Here is a 19,002-nt window from a genome sequence, read left to right as displayed (position 1 = left end):
AGATCTCACGAAACTTATTCACTTATTACGAGAACGGCAGGGAAAGACTTGCTACCATGATTCAGTTCCCTCCCACCAGGTCCCTCCCATAACACATGGGAATTAATCATGAGATCTGAGTGGGGACACAGCCAAACCATGTAACTGTGTTCAAAGCATTTTCATATACAGGCAGGCAGTTCTCTTCTAATGAACACTTGATTTATGAATGTCCCATATTCATCAACAACCTCTCTTGAGGGACTTTGAACTACTCTTCCTACTCATGGAAGGTGGAGTTGTTTCTGCTGTCTGCAGAAGTTTGTTTCTCCCTCAGCCCTCCTCTTCTGGGGGCTTGAGTTCTCACAAGCTCCTATTAGAACCTTAGAACAGTTAATACAAGAGTATCTTTTCCTACTGCCACCACTAGGACATAGGAAGGTGCTAGGGCCCCTGCCAGAACTCCCATAGGAGCTGAGCCCATGAGGGAGCACAACAAGTATGAGGGAATCTCTGGACTTATAGTTGGTAATGGCGGGGAGGTTCTTCATTTGCATTTCAAAAATCTATTTTCCTAGAAATAGCATTATGCTTAATAACCTACTCTTATAGAACTTGTGTATGATAGATTCACCTATCTAGACCACAGCCAGAAATCAAGTAGTAAACAAATGGCTTCTAAGCCACTAGAAAATATGCATCTTACTTATTGGAAAAGCAATTGAAAACCACACTCATTGCCTGTTTATTCTGTTTGTACATGAGTCTAATTAGTTTTAACTAAATGTCAAGCCTATAGCAAGTTATAAGTAGCAAATCTGAAGGGACTGGACAAGATGTTACAGGTAGGTAAAGTGAAATCTGATAGTTGAAGGCAAGGTAAAGGATAAAATAACATTAAAAATAAGTTTAAGCACTCAAAAACCAAGCACAATGAAACAGTACTTCACATCCACCAGAATGGGGGATATACTGACAGTACCAATTGTTGTTGAAGATGCAGAGCACTGGGACCCTTATATGTTGTTGGTGAGCATTTAAAATGGTACAGTCACTCTGGAAAATAGTTTGGCAGTTTCTTACAACAAATACCATGTAACCCAGAGGTTCTACTCCTAGGTGTTTACCCAAGAAACATGAAAACATAGGTCTACACAAAGACTTGTACATCAATGTTCATATGAGCTTTATTTATAATAGCCCCAAACTAGAAACAACCCAAATGTCTATCAATGGGAGAATTCATAGAAAAAATGTGATAGAGCCATACAGTGAAATACTGCTACTCAGCACTAAAAAGGAATGAACTAATGATACACGCAGCAACATGAATGAATCTCACTAACAGTATGTTGAATGAAAATTCATATTCATACATATGAAAAGTTATAATGGATGATTCTAATCTAGAACAGGAAAAATTAAGCTATTGTGATAGAAATCAGAACGGTAGTTGTCTCAGGGTCGGAGGCACTGGAGAATGACCGAAGGGCACAAGGAAAAATTTTAGGGGGTGATGGAAATCTTGATTTATCTTGATTTGGGTGGTAGTTACAAAAGCGTGTCCATTTGTCAAATCTCTTCAACCTGTATGCTTAAAATTTGTGCATTTTATTGGATGTAAATTATATATCAAATTTTTATAAGGTACAAAAATTTCAGAAGGGAAAAAATCCTTCAGAAGATCCCCCTGCTGCAGGATCTAAGTCTAAATTCCTCAACATGATAATCTGGCTCTTACTTAATACTCCTTGGCTTATTTCTCACCATTCCCTCTCCTTATTCCACTTATTCTAAGCTACTTATAGTTCCAAAAATTGTTATTCTTTCTTTTTCCTCTGAACCTTTAAGCACAGTGCTCCTTTTTCCTGGAATTCCTTTTCCATTTTCCATTTATCACTAAATCCTTGACATCCTTTAGGACTCACAGAGGTAGCACACCTCCTCCAAGATGACTTTTTCACTTTCAGTTTGTGTTAGATACTTCCCCTCTTGCTCCCAGAGAAGTTAAAGCTCCTCTCCATCAAAGCATGTATTGCTCTATCATGTAATTGTAATATTAAAAAACCCTCAAAACCATAGTGGACTGAGGTCATTTAACGTACAGGCAAATAGTCCTCCACATATTCAGTAAGCCCTGAATTAAATCACATATTATAAACTTATTTCTTTTTTATTGCATTATACTAGGCCCTATCATATACTTTAATATTCACAAACACTGAAGTAAATATTATTATTACTGGGGTCTTTGGGGGGTTTTTTAGTTTTTATTTTAAGTTCAGGGGTACATGTGCAAGATGTACAAGTTTGTTACATAGGTAAATGTGTATCCTGGGCGTTTATTATACAAATTATTTCATCACCCAGGTATTAAGCCTAGTATCCATTTGTTATTTTTCCTGATCCTCTCCATCCTCCCACTTTCCACCCTCCAATAGGCTCCAGTGCGTGTTGTCCCCACCATGTGTCCATGTGTTCCCATCATTTAGCTCCCACTTATAAGTGAAAACATGCCATATTTGGTTTTCTCTTCCTGCATTAGTTTGCTAAGGATAATGGCCTCCAGCTCCATCCATGTCCCTGCAAAGGACATGATCGTGTTCTTTTTTAATGGCTGCATAGCTGAAGTAAGTTTCAGCACTCAAAGTTATTAAGAAAACTCTTCTATCCAGGATGACTTGTAGAGTTGCAAATGATTGAGATTTTATTGTAAACAGCAATAAAATCTGTTGGTTTTATACTATTATTAGTACATTAGCTTATTTATATTGTGAGTTAAGTAACTTTCTGTGGGCTTATCGGGAAAACTAGCCAAACTTTATTATGTTGATTTTATGAGAAAATGCATTTTTACATTCCACTTAAGTGGCTCAAAAATACTACTCAGTTGAACCATGTGAAATTGTTGATTGATGTTCAACCATTTTTGAGAAAAATGGCAGTTTATTTTGAAATGCAATCCTGTTGACAAGATGGAAATTACCTACACATTGATTTATTAATTTTATATTTAATACATTCATGTATCCTTCAAGATGCTAATCCTACATCTTAAGGATATTGGGTAAATCACAGAATTTTGAAGAAAGTTTGTGTAGAATATTAGGACTTTCTTGGGTCCAACCCATTTTTTTCCACTTAATCAGAGATGGAGCAGACATGAGGACTCTGGAATTGTTTATTTTTTGAACTGATAATAGAATGCAAATGCAGATTCATTTGTTCTTTTTCAGGCCCCAAATTAACCATTCTATTTTGAAGATTAAGTTTAACAATAATAGTAGTAGCAAACATTTATTAAGTGCATACTACATGCTAAGTACTGTTCTAACTCTACAACTGTTTTATCTGCAAAGTACTATTATTATCCCTATTTACCGATGAGGAAACTAAAGCTTCAGTAATTTGTTCAAGGTTATACAGCTAGTAAGTGGCAGAGTTGGCATTAGAATCACTCGATCCTACTACCGTGTTTACTGTTTACCTGAAGCACATGGTTTTACCACAATAAAGCACCCATGCTAAAAGATTATGATTCAATTCAGCAAGTATATATTTAAGCTATGATCATTAGTGAAGCCAGACTCATTCACATATGAAACATATTATATTATTATAAGAGACCATTATAAGACAGTAAAGGACCAGGTACCAAAATTAGTTTTATAGACCACAAGTGCTGTAGGAATCTCAGAAGAGGAGAAAATAATTGTGTGCTTTGTCATGACTTAACTCCCAGAGCATTGACATGGTACCTCAGTATTGGATGCACAGCATTTTGGGAACAAACCAAAATTACATCATAAATAGGAATGCAGCAAAATCATGAATGTGTAATAATGAAGTCCAATGGGGAGTAGCAAACTCAAGGTTTTCTTTCTTTCTTTCCCTTTCTTTCTCTTTCTCTTTCTTTCTCTCTTTCTCTCTTTCTCTTTCTCTTTCTCTTTCTCTTTCTCTTTCTCTTTCTCTCTCTCTCTCTCTCTCTCTCTCTCTCTCTCTCTCTCTTTCTTTTCTTTCTTTTTTTTGACAGAGTTTTGCTCTTGTTGCCCAGGCTGGAGTGCAGTGGTGCGACCTCAGCTCACTGCAACCTCTGCCTCCTGGGTTCAGGTGATTCTCCTGCCTCAGCCTCCCCAATAACTGGGATTACAGGCACCCCCCCACCACACCCAGCTAATTTTGTATTTTTAGTAGAGATGGGGTTTCACCATGTTGGTCAGGCTGGTTTCGAACTCCTGACCTCAGGTGATCCGACCACCTTGGCCTTCAAAAGTGCTGGGATTACAGGCATGAGCCACTGCTCCCAGCCAAATTCAAGGTTTGCTGTTCAATTTTCTGTTCAACTCAAATTCTGAGTGGGCATCCTCAGTATGTGTGGGAAGTTAGAAGTTTGTGGCTGGGCTCTCTGAATCCCAGAAATATATGAAGAAATGGGACCTGATGGATTACTTATTAGATATTCAGGGTGGAAGAAACGGGATTCAGAAATTAACCAAAATTTCATGCCTACATGATTAGAATAATAATGGTATCAAAAATAAAATGGTTTGTACAGTGGAGGGGAAGATGGGCTCAGGCTTTAGACACATCAAACTTAAGGTACAGGTAGACTGTCTATGGAAAGCTGGTTTTTTATGTTGGCTATGACTGAGTGAGGTCAACCTTTGACTAATGTACTTGTAATTTTTACAGATGGCCCTATTGAATTTCTTCTTCCCTGACGAAAGGCCATACTCTGAAGAAGAAAGTAGGCGTGTTCGCCGCAATAAAAGAAGCAAAAGCAATGAAGGAGCAGATGGTAAGTCTATTCAGCTGATCCTTTATCATTTCTGAATTATCTGTTAGTAAAAGTATCCTTTTAAGAACTACCTTCTCCGTAGGGCACAGTGACTCTTGCCTGTAATCCTAGCACTTTGGGAGGCCCAGGGGGGCGAATCACTTGAGGTGAGGAATTCAAAACCAGCCTGACCAACATGGTGAAACCCTGTATCTACTAAAAATACAAGAAAAAAATTAGCTGGGCCTGGCTCCAGCTACTTGGGAGGCTGAGGAAGGAGAATCGCTTGACACTGGGAGGTAGAGGTTGCAGTGAGCTGAGATTGCGCCACTGCACTCCAACCTGGGTGGCAGAGTGAGACTCCATCTCAAAAAAAAAAAAAAAAAAAAAAATCTACCTTTTCAAGTGTGCTTTATGATATTATATACTCTCCGTAGACCCAAGGTCATAGACTATTTCTGCAGCCTAACCTAACAATCAGTTCTTTAACATAGAACTAACTATACAAGGATCCTCCCTCCTCCAACTCCAGATACCTTCAGTCCTTTCTCAGTATGTCTGAGAGCCAATGGTAGCATTTGTATCTCTCAAGATCACCCTCTGTAAGGACCTCATATCTCCCGGAGATGTCCTACACCTATTAAGGTCACCAGGAGGATTTGATCCTATTCTTGGAATTGACAGTGTTGTACCCTGCTAGCACTTACATGATGTGCTAATTCCAATGATAATTTTGTCAATGTTGGTATCCACTACCATGCCCAAATCTGAACTAGACCTTCTAGAACTAGTTTATAAGTTTCTTGTGGGCAGAGATTTCATTTCTCTTTGTATAATCCTAGAATCTAGCCTACTATCTGGAACATTGTTGGTGTTTGTTATGTAAGTTGATGATGTTGACTGCCCCTTCAGCTAGGCAGTGATGTATCAATGGAAACCATCCCTGTTCTGGGTGTAATAGCTTTGAATTAACTAGCAATGCATTCTGTGGGGCATAACAAAATGTTGAACTAGCTCCTGGGCAGGGTCTTTGAATTGCTCTGATATTTCAGCATCACTCTGTCAATTGACATAATGCTACCCCCTTGGGCACAGGGGTTTGTAGAATACATAGCTCTGGGCTGCTGCAGAGGCATCTGGATTCAAAGACAGTATGTGTCTGGCTACATCTGCCAATAATATGTGTCTGGAGGGTTACAAAGCAATATGACTTTATACAGATAAAAATGAAATTTTTAAACTGACATTTGTTGATGTGAGTAAGGGCCAATGATGGAAGCAGTTTTAGAAGGCAGGAGCTATTAAAGAGATGGAGCCAGGACTTTGTCAGTAGGGGCAAGAAGAAGTATAAATGGCTGAAATCTGAGAAAGAGCTCAGAACAAGGACCCCATAATAATACAAAAAGAAAAAAAGAGTCAGAGCAGTAAGATAGGGTTTTCTAGTCAGTGGAGATGGCAACAGCGTTGAGCCTTTGAATGGAGAACTGGACCACTGGGACCATTCTCTAGAGCAGTCATTTTACATACAATTGATGACCAATTCAAGCCTAAGAAATGCAGTCCATGAAGTAAAAGTTATCCATTATTCACCTACTACTTGTAGCCAGTTTCCTAGAAGTCTTCTGGCTATGTGGAAGCAGGGAGCTGAGAAGCATAGTCCCTTTCCTCTCCTAATCATCTCACCCTCTGATACATGTAAGTCTCTCCACCTTTGGCTTTTCCCTTGAGGCTGCTCCCACAGCCATCAAACTTTTCATAATCCCTGGTTGCGAAGGAAGAGAGGAGACAGGTGGTAAGAGCAATATCACCTTCTATAGTAAGCGTGGTCTTCCCTCCCTGTCTGAGTGGAAAGTCTTATGGCTTCTAAGGTTTACCTCTTCATCTAACCTCCCAAGTTTTCTCTTAAAGAAGGTAATTTCCTCCTTTCCCCAAAACTGCTTTATCCAAATCCGGCTACCAACATCTCCGATACTGGTCTTCTTAGAGTGTTTATTCTTTCCTGATACAAAACAGTTTTCTCTCTGGTCAAGGTCAAAGCCTCTCTTATTAATTTTTAGCACTTCTTATCTACTTCCCTCCTGATCTGATACTCTAGTCAGTCACTAGACTCTAGTCTATTGATGCCAATGCCAAGTTTCTCATGCAATCCAGGCATTTTTCTTTAATCAGTATAGCTTGGAGGAATCTAAGAGTCCCTTAAAGTTAGGAGTAGAAAATGCCTGGGGGTCCTTGAATTTTATTAGATTTCCAACTTTTCACCTAGTGGTCTGGAGAACCATTTCTTTAGATGTGGCAGGTGCGCCAATGAGTTAAAGAGTGATAAGTCAATCCAAATCTCCTTTTCCTTTGAACCATTCTTGTTACTCTGCTGAGTGTATACTATATTTATTCAATACACTCATCAAATATTTACTAAGTAAATACAGCAGCTTATATAATACTTGAATAAACATTCAATAAGGATATGTTTTTAATATCCCCACTGCCTAGAAACAAACTTGGCACCTAGTAGACCCTCAATAAATATTTCCTGTTGCCCTCAAAGTGATTTACTTCCAGCATAAAGAGACAATAAAGTTGGTTAAATTTGACAAGTGGTATGAAGAAAAATATAGCCGAGCAACAGGGAGAGACAGTGATGGGGTATGCTGTAAGGTGATCAAGGAAGGTGTCTCTGATAAGGGAACAGTTGGGAAGAAACCTGAATGAAATGAAGTAAGAGCTATGCAAATGTCTGGGGAAAAAAGAAACAAAATTCAAAGGCTCTGAAGCAGAAGAATGTTTGGTATGTTCCAGAAAGATCAGTGTGGCTGGGAGCAGAGTAAGAAGAGGAAGAGGGAAGGAGATGAGGTCAGAAAGCAAAATCCAATCTAGAGCCTTGTTGGCCAAGGTAAGGACTCTGGCTTTTATTCTGCATGAGATGGAGGACCATTGGAGGATTTTGAGCAGAGGAATGACAGGATCTGATGTATGTTTTAACAGCATTCCTCTGGCTGCTGTATTGAAAATAGGTGCAGGAAGAAAGGATACAAGCAGGAAGAATCTTTAGGAGAGTATTACCATAATCCAGGCAAGAGATGATGGTGGCTTAGACCAGGATAGAAGCAGTGTGGGTAGGGAGAAGTGGTCAGATTCTAGAGAGATTTTGAAGGAATGGCTGAAGGATTTTCAGATTGATTAGATAAGAGATATGACAGACAGAGAAGAGGCATCAGTGACCCCAAGGTTTTGGACTTAGGGAACTAAACAAGTAGAATTGTCATTTCTGAGATGGGGAAGAAAAGGGGAGACGTGTGTAAAGGAATATGGGGAGAGTTTAGTTAGGCTTGTTAAATTTGAGGTAGCTATTAGACAGCCAAGTGGATATATAAGTCTACACTATACATCACTGTGTATCATGACAATGAGATATCTCTCTTTTGTACAAATAAAGGACTTGCTTCTTCTCATTGAAGAAGCAAGTCAGTCTGGAAACTGCTCTGAACAGATAAGAGGTAGGATGGGATAGGTAAGTCATATTGGGGTGAGTTAAGGCCAAAAAAAATCTATGCCAAGAGATTTTTTTTTAAAATCTTATCAGGTGTTGATTCTAAATTCACAAATTACTTGATATATTATAATAAAAATTTAGCTATCTAAGCTCAGGTTTGCCTCACAAGTGTCAAAGAACAAGTCATTTACCTTGAAGAGTTAAGAACATGGCAGAAGTTCATGACCAGCCTGGGCAACATGGTGAAACCCCGTCTCTACCAAAAATACATAAAAATAAATAAGTAATGGGTCACCGTGGCACACACCTGTAGTCCCAGCTACTCCAGAGGCTGAGGTGGGAGAATTGCTTGAGCCCAAGAGGCAGAGGTTGCAGTGAGCCAAGATCGTGCCACTGCACTTCAGCCTAGGCAACAGAGTGAGACTCCGTCAAAAAGGAAGAAGAAAGTCTAGACCCAACTTCATTTGTTTGGTCATTCATCATTTAACAAATGCTTTTTACAGGTGCCCGCCACGACACCCAGCTAATTTTTGTATTTTTAGTAGAGACTGGGTTTCACTATGTTGGCCAGGCTGGTCTCGAATTTCTGACGTTGAGTGATCCGCCTACCTCAGCCTCCCAAAGTGCTGGGATTACAGGCGTAAGCCACTGCACCCAGCCTATACTTTCTTTCTAGGAACTATAGATATTAAGCTTAATGATCTCCACAAATCGCTGTGGGAGAAAAATATTTTAATAAATAGTTCATTAACTCTTGGAAAAGGAAGGGATGTAGTGATCCTTAGGAGCCTGCATAGGTTTACCAAGAATAAATCAGGCTGCAGAAGCCTATTCTCCTCTTTTCATCAGACTATTAAACTAGTTGATTAGAGGCATAGCATATGCATAGTCTATCTTGCCTTTTAAAAAGAAAGTCAGTGGCAATATCCAGGGTATATACAATCTTTCTGACTCACCATTCAAGAATGACTAGGCTCATCTCAGTTTCTCCATTCAAATTACTTTATAAATGAAGTCATTGGCTAGCTAAGCAGGAGTCCCAAACACACGGTTAGTTTCAACTCTTAGAAAAGAAGTGAATTTCGTTTTCTTTACTACATTTCTTCCTTGAATTCACTGACTTGAGTTGGCCGGAAGTATTTCAGATCATTTAAGTTTATTTGTACTAATTATTTGAGGCCTTTGGAGGTGGTTGTTCTTCAAAGAAAGTATGATACTTTCATTGTGGGTATTGAGTCACAACAGTTCTAGAAATCTGTGCCAGGATTTCCTGCTGTGTCTTATCTTTGTGATGTGTTTCTGAAGTAATAATAGCTCCAGGTGGCTTGTTTGGTCATCTCTTGCACAGCACTCCAGAAATCCACAGAACTTTATTTTCTAGTTAGAATGAAATGTAGAATGTATTTGGGAGGTCAGAGGCCTTAGAATCAGGTAAAATGGATCCAGAATTCCCAAGGAGGTAGTTTCCATATTTCACAAATATTATTGTAAAAACACCTGTTCTCTTCCGAAAGGAGAGTTTTCAGGAGTTAATAAAAATCTTAATATCTCTCCACACCCGCCTGCCTTCCATGTTTCTGTCCTGGTAAGAGAATGAAAGTGCAGCATGGTGTAATAGAAAAGGTACGATACTGAGCTGCAGTTTCTTGATCCCAATCTTGATGTCACTGCCACCTTACCAGCCATGTGATCTTGGAGAAGTCACATACCTCTAAGCTTCAATTTTCTTGTCCTTAAAATGGGGATAATTAGCCCTGCTTACCTCATAGAGTTGTTATATTTATCAAAAGTGTTAATATCTGCAAAAGTACCTCCTGATTATTTTATTTTATTTTATTTTATTTTTGAGAGGGAATCTCGCTCTGTCACCCAGGCTGGAGTGCAGTGGCACGATCTCAGCTCACTGCAGTCTCCGCCTCCTGGGTTCAAGCAATTCTCCTGCCTCAGCCTCCCAAGTAGCTGGGATTACAGGCACCAGCCACCACACCTGGCTAACTTTTATATTTTAGTAGAGACAGGGTTTCACCTTGTTGGCCAGGCTGATCTCGAACTCCTGACTTCAAGTGATCCACACTCCTCAGCCTCCCAAAGTGCTGGGATTACAGGCATGAGCCACTGCACCTGGCCTGCAAAGATACTTCGAAAATTATTAAGTGCTATTACTATGCTCTCTCTGGAAAATGAACATACTAGTATGGTCTGCCAGGCATTTGGGGCATTCACCTTCCCTAATTTATGGACAACAATTATAATTTCTTCAAAAATGCTCTCTATCAGCCAAATTGCCCATTTTTGTTCTCACTCATGCTATCCAGGCCCATAGGAAGAAGACTCCAAGCCTCACACTATGGCCTACCTCATCACAGCAAATGATCACATCTGTACATTGCTCTGTGGCACTATCTCACTCTGGCTGGCTGGCTGTATATATGTAACCCTTTTTGTTAGTATCCCTTAGAAATTTCTCTTCCTTGTAGTTTACTTTTGGACATATCAAAAAACTTAATATTCTTTTCTACTATTATCAAAGAGCAGAGGGAAAAACAAGATTGGAATATATCCTCTGTACTTCAATTTTTAAAAATAATAATGGAATGGGGCATAGCTACTATTAAATTGATACAGATGAACATGAGAGTCTATGATGTCAAAGAAAACAGACTTTCTGCCTGTACAAATGTTAGCTAGAATTAAGAATTGCCCTCATTTTAGTATTGCTCTTGTATTTATTGCTTTCAGAGAGCCATTACTGTGGATTATCAAATGAGAGAGTAAAATCATTTTGAGAGCTGATGGAGTTTCAGGGGCTTGTTCACAAGACAAAAGTAAAGCTTTTGAAGGCTTATCATGTGTGTGGACTCAAAGAGGATCGTTTATTTCAGATGTAGAATCCCCAAGGTTGCCTGCTGGTAGTGGATGCCAACAGCTGAAGTGCCCACAGCAGAACACTCTGGAGAGTGGCTTTATATCAAATAAGACATTAAGTAAGCTAAAATGTCTTAGCTTGCTCATACTCCAGAATATCCTTTAAAGCTGTATTTTCATTGATGGAACTAGCCCTGCAGTAAATGTTCTCAACAGGCCATCACCACTAACACTTGGTTAACAAGCATTTTTAGAAAACCAACTACTTGTAAGACATTGTACCAGGTTCTGTAATTGGTATAGCTGCCAAACTCCTGTACTTAGTATGTAAGGCCTAAATTGAACTGGGTATAGAGGTTAAAGATTAAGATGCTTAAAATGTTTGTGGGATTTTTTAAATTACAAAAATAATACATATATTATAACAAATATGAGCAATACAGAATGAGGAAAGGTATAATGTGAACATGCCCTCCCTACTCCCTGCCCTGCTACAATAGTACTTATAAAGTTAAGACATCTTTGAGGAATATCTCACTTGCCTAAAGGAGGTGACAGGCCCACCTGACCTGATGTTCTCTAAAGGTCCTTCCTGTCTACTCAGTCTCTCTAAAGTTCCTTCTAGTTATTTTTTTCTCAATATTAGGGAAATTGGTGAACTCTAAGCCAGGAGATCTAGATTCTAATTCCAGCTCTGCCATTAGTAGTTATAGTGGCAGGATGACCTTAGGAAAGTCTTACTTCACTTCTCTGATCTTAGTTTATTCTAAACGGTTAAACTAGAATCAGTGATTCTCAAGTGGAGTGTAAGAGATCCAAAAGCATATAAGGAGTTTTTTCGAAGCATGCATACTCCTGGGAATTTTGACCACTCTACACCCCATTAAGAAAACTATACTGAGGAAGGTACTATTACTGATGAGAGCATATAATGTCCTTCAGATATATTAGAATAAGAAAAGATGTTGAACTACTAGAATAGATGGTTGAATTGTTTCCTGCCAACTCTAATATAACTTGTTACTAACTATTCCTGACTTCTATAATATAATGATAACAGCTAGGCTAGTTTTAGCCAATCAGATGATGTCTAGATGATTAAATACTAAGGGTTTCAATTTGGATGGTCAATGAGCCTTTTCATTAGCATCGCTGAGAATGCTCAATAAGGATTAAGTGCAAGCAAATGGTTTCATGAAGTGAAGGCTAAGAAGGTTAATCTGTTGGCTGAGTGGTGAACTGCTAGCTCACTTCTGTATGGCTCCTCAAAATATCACAGGCAGATATAGATGTGTGGTCAGAAGGCACCTGTTGGCTCTGTAGTGTATTACTTACACAACCCTGCCTTACTCTAGATTCTACTCCTTGACCTGTAGGGCCTCTTCAGTCTCAAAGATAAGGAACTACTACAGCTTCCTTTTTTAAAAAAAAACTCATTCATTCAGTAAATGTTTAAGTACCAAACTAGTTGTTAAATCATTGTTTCTTGATCATCCTTCCAGACACTAGGGGCACAGTAGTGAACAAGATAAGACCCTACCCTAATCAAACTCACAGTGGATGATTTCAGTACAGTGTAGTGAGTCATATAATGGGGTAAGCAGAGGGTGCTATGGGACACATTGGCACCTGATCTAGACTTGGGAGGACAGGGAATGTCTCCTAATAAGTGTAACATCTGAGCTGCAAACTGATGGATGCTATAGTTAGCCAAATGAAGATTTGAGGGAAGTGTGCACCAGGCAGAGAGAATATACATGTTGGAAGGCTTAGAGTAAAGAGGGAGCATGGCTCATTTAAGGAACTGAAAGAAGTTTGTAAGGTTGTAGTGTAAAGATCTAAAGGGAAAATGATAATAAATGAGCTGGCCAAGAGGGGTCAAATCACGCAGAGCTTTGGAATCCATTTTATGGAATTTAGAAACTATCCTAAAGACAATGGGGAAGTGCAGGATCAATGTCAAGAATAGATTATATGGCAAATATCTTCAAATGCTAAACACACATACTGTAATCCAGCAATTCCACTTCTATTTATAGATATACTGACACACTGGAAGTCATTTATCAATGAAGATATTCTTTGCTGTACTATTTATAATAGCAGAGAATTGGAAATATCCATTATTTAGGAACTCATTAAATATGATAAATCTGTAACTGGTCATCATGGTTGCTCTGAGGAAGAAAACTGAGTGTTTGGGGCTGAGGTGGGGAGGGAGTTGACTAGTTGAACATGTGCGTGTTCTACAAATTTAAAATAAACAGATAAAATTTAATTTTAAAAATAGTCTGGACACGGTGGCTTACACCTGTAATCCCAGCACTTTGGGAGGCCAAGGTGGGAGGATGGCTTGAGGCCAGGAATTTGAAACCAGTCTGGACAACATAGTGAGACTGCATCTCTACAAATTTTTTTTTTTAATTAGCGAATTGTGGTGGCATGAACCTGTAGTCCCAGCTACATGGGAGGCTACTGTGGGAGGATTGCTTGAGCCCAGGAGTTCAAGGCTGCAGTGAGCTGTGATTGAGCCTCTGCACTCTAGCCTGGGTGACAGTACAAGACTGTGTCTCAAAAAAAATAACAATTAAAAAATAAAAATAAATAAAAGGGGCATGATATGCCATTTTCTACTCATTACCTAAATACATTAGCAACAATTTTATAATACATTAACATCCTATTATAATTAGGAGGTGGAAAAACTCATATATTGCTGGAAAGAATGTAAATTGTTACAACCATTTTGGATCTTAATCTCTCTAGTAAAGTTAAACATTAGGATACCTGTGATCCAGCATTCGCTGTCTTGGGAATCTATCCTACAAAAATGAGAATTCACCTGGGTGCAGTGGCTCATGCCTGTAATCCCAACACTTTGGGAGGCCGAGGCAGGTGGATCACCTGAGGTCAGGAGTTCAAGACCAGCCTGGCTAACATGGTGAAACCCCGCCTCTACTAAAATGCAAAAATTAGCCGGGTGTGGTGGCATGGCCTGTAATCCCAGCTACTAGGGAGGCTGAGGCAGGAGAATTGCTTGTACCCGGGAGGTGGGGGTTGCAGTGAGCCGAGATTGTACCACTGCAGCCTGGGCGAAAGAGCGAGACTCAATCTCAAAAAAAAAAAATAATTGAGAATTCTAGTATATAGGTCATACATAAAAGGGTATTTATTATATCAGTGTTTTGTTGCCAAAAGGAGGGATAACTCTAATATCTATGAATAAGAAAATGGTCAAATAAACTATGACATAGACATACTATTGAATATTATGTATATTATCATTCAATGTAATAATAATAGTAATATTACTATTAAAAGGAATGAGTTCTATGTAGTTCTATGTAGGGATCTGAAGTAGCCATGTTCTATTGCTAGGGTTAAAAATGTGAGTTTGAGTAATGTGTATAATATGACTGCATTTTCATAGAGAAAGTTTTTAACATATATTTTTTATTTTATATGTAAACATATAAAATATTTTATAAATATGTACAGGTGTATATATGTGTGTGTGTGTGTGTGTGTATATATATATGTATACACACATAGGAACAGATGTAGGAAGGGGAAGCATCAAACAGTGAATATCGATTACCTTGGGTGGAAGAGGGTTGGATGGGAAGGGAATAATTATTAAGTGGTTCTTTATGTAGTTCTATATGTTTGATTTGTTACAATAACATGTGTAACTGTAATTTATAAGAATATAATTTAAAAAGTGGTTAAAGTGGATAGAAAATTAATGGACTGGAGAGGGCATAATGAAGACAAAGAAGGGAGGAGATTGCTGTAATGATACACAAAAGGAATGACAGTGGCTGAATTAGAGTAACAGCAATAAAGACAGAAGTAGATAGATTGAGTTCATAGGTAGAAAAAATAGGACTTGGTGTTTTGATTGAAGGGAGAAATAAAAGAGTCAAGGAAGCCACCCAGGTTTCTGACAAGGTACTATACTAGTCACTGAGATAATGATCAAGGGAAGAAGATGTGTGGTTTTGGACAGGTTGAGTTTCAGGTACCAGTGGGAAATTCAAGGAGGAGAAACCTGCAAGCAGTCTGAGATATGCATCTGAAGCTCAAGAGAGATAGCTGGGCTGAAAATATAGGTATGGAGATAATTAGCTACATTAGGACTCTCTCAGTTACAAGTGACAGATAGCTGGCCTAAATTGACTTAAAAAGGGGGAGGATTTATTGGCTCATTTAACTGCAAAGTCCTTGATGAAGCTGGCTTAAAACATGGCTTAACCTTGGGGCTTAAATGATATCATCAGGACTTTCTCAGCTCTGCTTTCCTTTGTATTGGCCTCATTCTTCATGTAGGTTCTCGCTATGAGGTGACAAAAATAGCTACTAGAAGCTCTAGACTTACATCTTACCAATTCAACATGCCCAGTGGAAAGAGGATGCCTTATTCAGTATGAAATATGTTGTTGGCAATGCTGGTGAGAGCAGTTTTAGTACAGTAGTTGGGGCAGAAGGGTTCATGATGAAACCAGATGAGGAATTAGAAAATAGCAAATATAAACAAAAGAGAGGAGGAGAATAGAGTAATAACTAGAGATTCATTAAGCATCTATTATGTGGAAGGCACTGTGTTATATTACACATAGGGACACAAAGATGCATAAAATATGGGGTTTTTTAAGCTCTGGAAGCCCACAGCCTTCAGAAAAGAGAAAATCTTATAAGTAATTCACAAAGGTGATAGGTAAGTACTTATATAGAGGTATGATAAGACTGCAATGGGAGCATAGACGAGGGAACCACAGAATGGTCAACCAAATACATTAAATACATCTCTGAGGAGAAGTGCATAATGGCTGACACATACTAGGCATGCATATATGAGAATTGGGTGACAATTTTATGTTTTGGAAGGTGAATGGGACTTTGATGAAGAAAGGTAGACAACCCATTTCTAACAAAGGGAAAAGCAAGTACAAAGCTAACCAATCCCCTAGGTTTGCTGGCTTTCGTCTTGGCATGAGGCTTGGAATAAGGGCTGAGAGAAAGCCAAAACCGTTGGGCAGAGAAAATGTGAAAAGAGGTCAAAACAGCCTAAGGGGGCCTTCAAATGCCCATTCAGGTACTTAATAAGTGACCTTTCAATCCCAAATTATCTTAGCATCTTCCCTACCTCACTATTTCTCTCCGCTAGCCTCCATACACAGAAATAAATGTTAGCAAGGCAAGCACAATTCTTCCTTGTTAATAAATATAAAATGTAAGCCATGTATAATGGTTCTTAACACTGGTAGCCGTTTTAATTTCTCTCATCTTCTACTCTACCAATATCTGGTGCAAGGTAGCAAAATACACTTAGTACCTTGATGTAATTTAGAAGCAATGATTGATCCTACCTTCTTCCTTGTGTAAGACTCTTAGCTGACTTAGAGAACATAGGTCCTATGTAATTAACATGTTTACAAATGCTAATTTGTAATGGTGAAGTACCAAGGATGCTTTGCTGTAGGCTTATGAATCTTGGCTGCATTTTACCACTGCTTCCAGTATGTAGCTCCTTTAATGAACCTAGTACTCTGGTGTATTAAGTCACTTGTTTAGGATCTAGTCATGCTGAATTCTATATACTGCAAACCAGAGGTCTAATCAACCTATGCTCTTTGTCACATGGTATACTGGAAAGAAGAAGTCTTTGTGCAGATCTATTCTCCCTATAGCAAAACAAGTCGTGGGCCTGGCTTGCTGCCAGAAAGTTAGTAGTGTCATCTGTGTAGATGAAATTCAGCACCTCATTATCTTACATTGTGCCAGAAGAGTGGGAAGAAGATTGACTTGGTAATTTGCTATGTTTCGATCCTAATCTGTTTAGAAATATGATTTCTTTAAAAGGAAATGGAAAAAGAATGTGTTTCTCATGATAGCTTCACAGTATCTCCTGAGAGGATGTTCAGTTATTGTAAATACAGCAATTTAATTCTCTTCTTGAATTTCAGATGTATTTCATCTCTTTAAAAAATAAACTGCGTTGAAATGATCAGATTATAAAGTATGAATTGTATACTTCCAAAAGTGGAATTTTATATTTCAGATTACACAAAAAAACATTTTTCATGAGTCACAAAGTTATTGGTTTGTATACTATGTTATTTTTATACATCATCTCCCAAACTCTTTAAAAACGTAAGTTTACGTTGTAACCTATTTAAAGGAGAAAGGCATATTTGTGGTGCACATATTTTGCCTCGGAAGTTACTTTCAAGTTTCATTTCAGCATTTTGAGTCTAATTCATTCTTCCCACCCTGTAGCATAGTATGCAAAATTCAGAAGCTATCAGAAGCAAGGCCCATATTTAGTGTAGTAAAGTTCCTAGTACATGGATGAAATACACACATAAGAAAGAAAAAAGCACAAGGCCAGGTGTGGTGGCTCACACCCATATTCCCAGTACTTTGGGAGACCAAGGCAGGAGGATCTCTTGAGACCAGGAACTTGAGACCAGCCTGGGAACATAGCAAGACCCCTATCTCAAAATTTTTTTTAAAAAAATTAGCCAGGCTGGGTGGTGCACACGTGTAGTCCCAGCTACTTGAGAGGTTGAGGCAGGAGGATCACTTGAGCCCAGGAGTTTGAGGCTGCAGCGAGCTATGACTGCACCACTGCACTCGAACTTGGGCAACAAAGTGAGGACCTGTCTCAAAATGGAAAAGAAAGGAAGAAAAAATTCAGTTAATACCAAGTTTCTGACTCTTAGTTTCTCTCTGAGACAGCTTGGGGTAAGGAAAGAGCATAGGAATTAAAATCACACAAATCCTAGCTCTCCTACTTTTAGCTTTGTGGCCTTGGCCAAGTCATGTAACCTCTCTCAGGCTAACTTTTCTCATTATATGATGATAGTAATGATACTTCCTTTGATAAGATTTTATAAGGACTAGAGATAAAGTAAAATGCCTAAACCATTGCAGGCATATGACATGTGCTCAATAATTGGTAATTATTAGTATTTACTATAAAATGAGAATAGTACCAATCCATTTATTTCTCAGGTTATAAGTCGAATGAATGTGAATGCTTTTTTTTTTTTCAAGCACCTCAATCTCTTAGCTATTTCATAGTTGAAAAGAAGTTATCCTGCTTATCTCACAGGATTGTGATGATCAAAAAGGATAATAAATGCTAAAACACCTAGAAAACATAAAGTGCTGCTCAACATTGGAACCATTAACGTAGGTGTTCAAACTTCCCTATATACTGAACATCTCAATATATGGTCCAGAATGGGATCTTCATGGTGATTCTTAGTCCTCAATAGACAGCTGTATCTAGCATGAGAAGACAGGGAAATCTCAAAACACTTTACAAAGATTTCTATCAAGTTTCAAAGTTTGCTGTTAATGAAGTAGACCTTAATTACCCAGAAAACTCATTTCTGTGGAACTCCTTATATGGAGCCAAGGAAACAAGGTGTTAAACTGTGCATAATTCTATTAGGTGAGGACTATATAGCATTGTAATTAGAAAGAAATCTGAGGTATAGTGTTCAAGCCAACTCTATAAATGCCATCTTAAAGATTATACAATGTATTCTAAAATATTTCATATGGATTTTTAAAGAATTGAATAACAATCAAATATGCTAAACATAAAAATGACTCAGGACACAGTTTAATAATTCCTGATGCCAGATATATATATATATCAGAATCTATAGGACCTTAACAATATTATTTATGAATATAAATTATTGATCAAAACTGTACAAGTAAATGTTGAAGATTGGACCAAACCTGATCTGGGTTGAAGTCCTGAGCTCCCTCACTCACTCGTCCTCTAATTTGGAGCTAGTCAGCCTCCATGTCATTTCACTGATTGCTGCAAAGATAAAATGAATTGATGTCTGTGCAAATGCTATGCAAACTG

The 19,002-nt window shown here is 38.4% G+C and overlaps 1 protein-coding gene across 6 annotated transcripts in view; it reads left to right on the top strand.

Moving 5' to 3' along the window:
- The window catches only part of LOC105476675 (ectodysplasin A), a 438,014-nt gene that overhangs the window by 337,518 nt on the left and 81,494 nt on the right, over positions 1 to 19,002 (top strand). For all 6 annotated transcript variants that reach the window (XM_011732814.2, XM_011732812.2, XM_011732811.2 and 3 more), the window contains exon 2: positions 4,672 to 4,777. In XM_011732814.2, coding sequence (XP_011731116.1) covers positions 4,672 to 4,777 — 106 coding nt within the window. The remainder of the gene's footprint in view (positions 1 to 4,671; positions 4,778 to 19,002) is intronic.

This window comes from Macaca nemestrina, chromosome X (assembly GCF_043159975.1).
Source record: "Macaca nemestrina isolate mMacNem1 chromosome X, mMacNem.hap1, whole genome shotgun sequence".
NCBI lineage: Eukaryota > Metazoa > Chordata > Mammalia > Primates > Cercopithecidae > Macaca > Macaca nemestrina.
The sequence above is the reverse complement of the archived record's forward strand: the minus strand, read 5'-3'. Positions and strand labels throughout refer to the sequence as shown.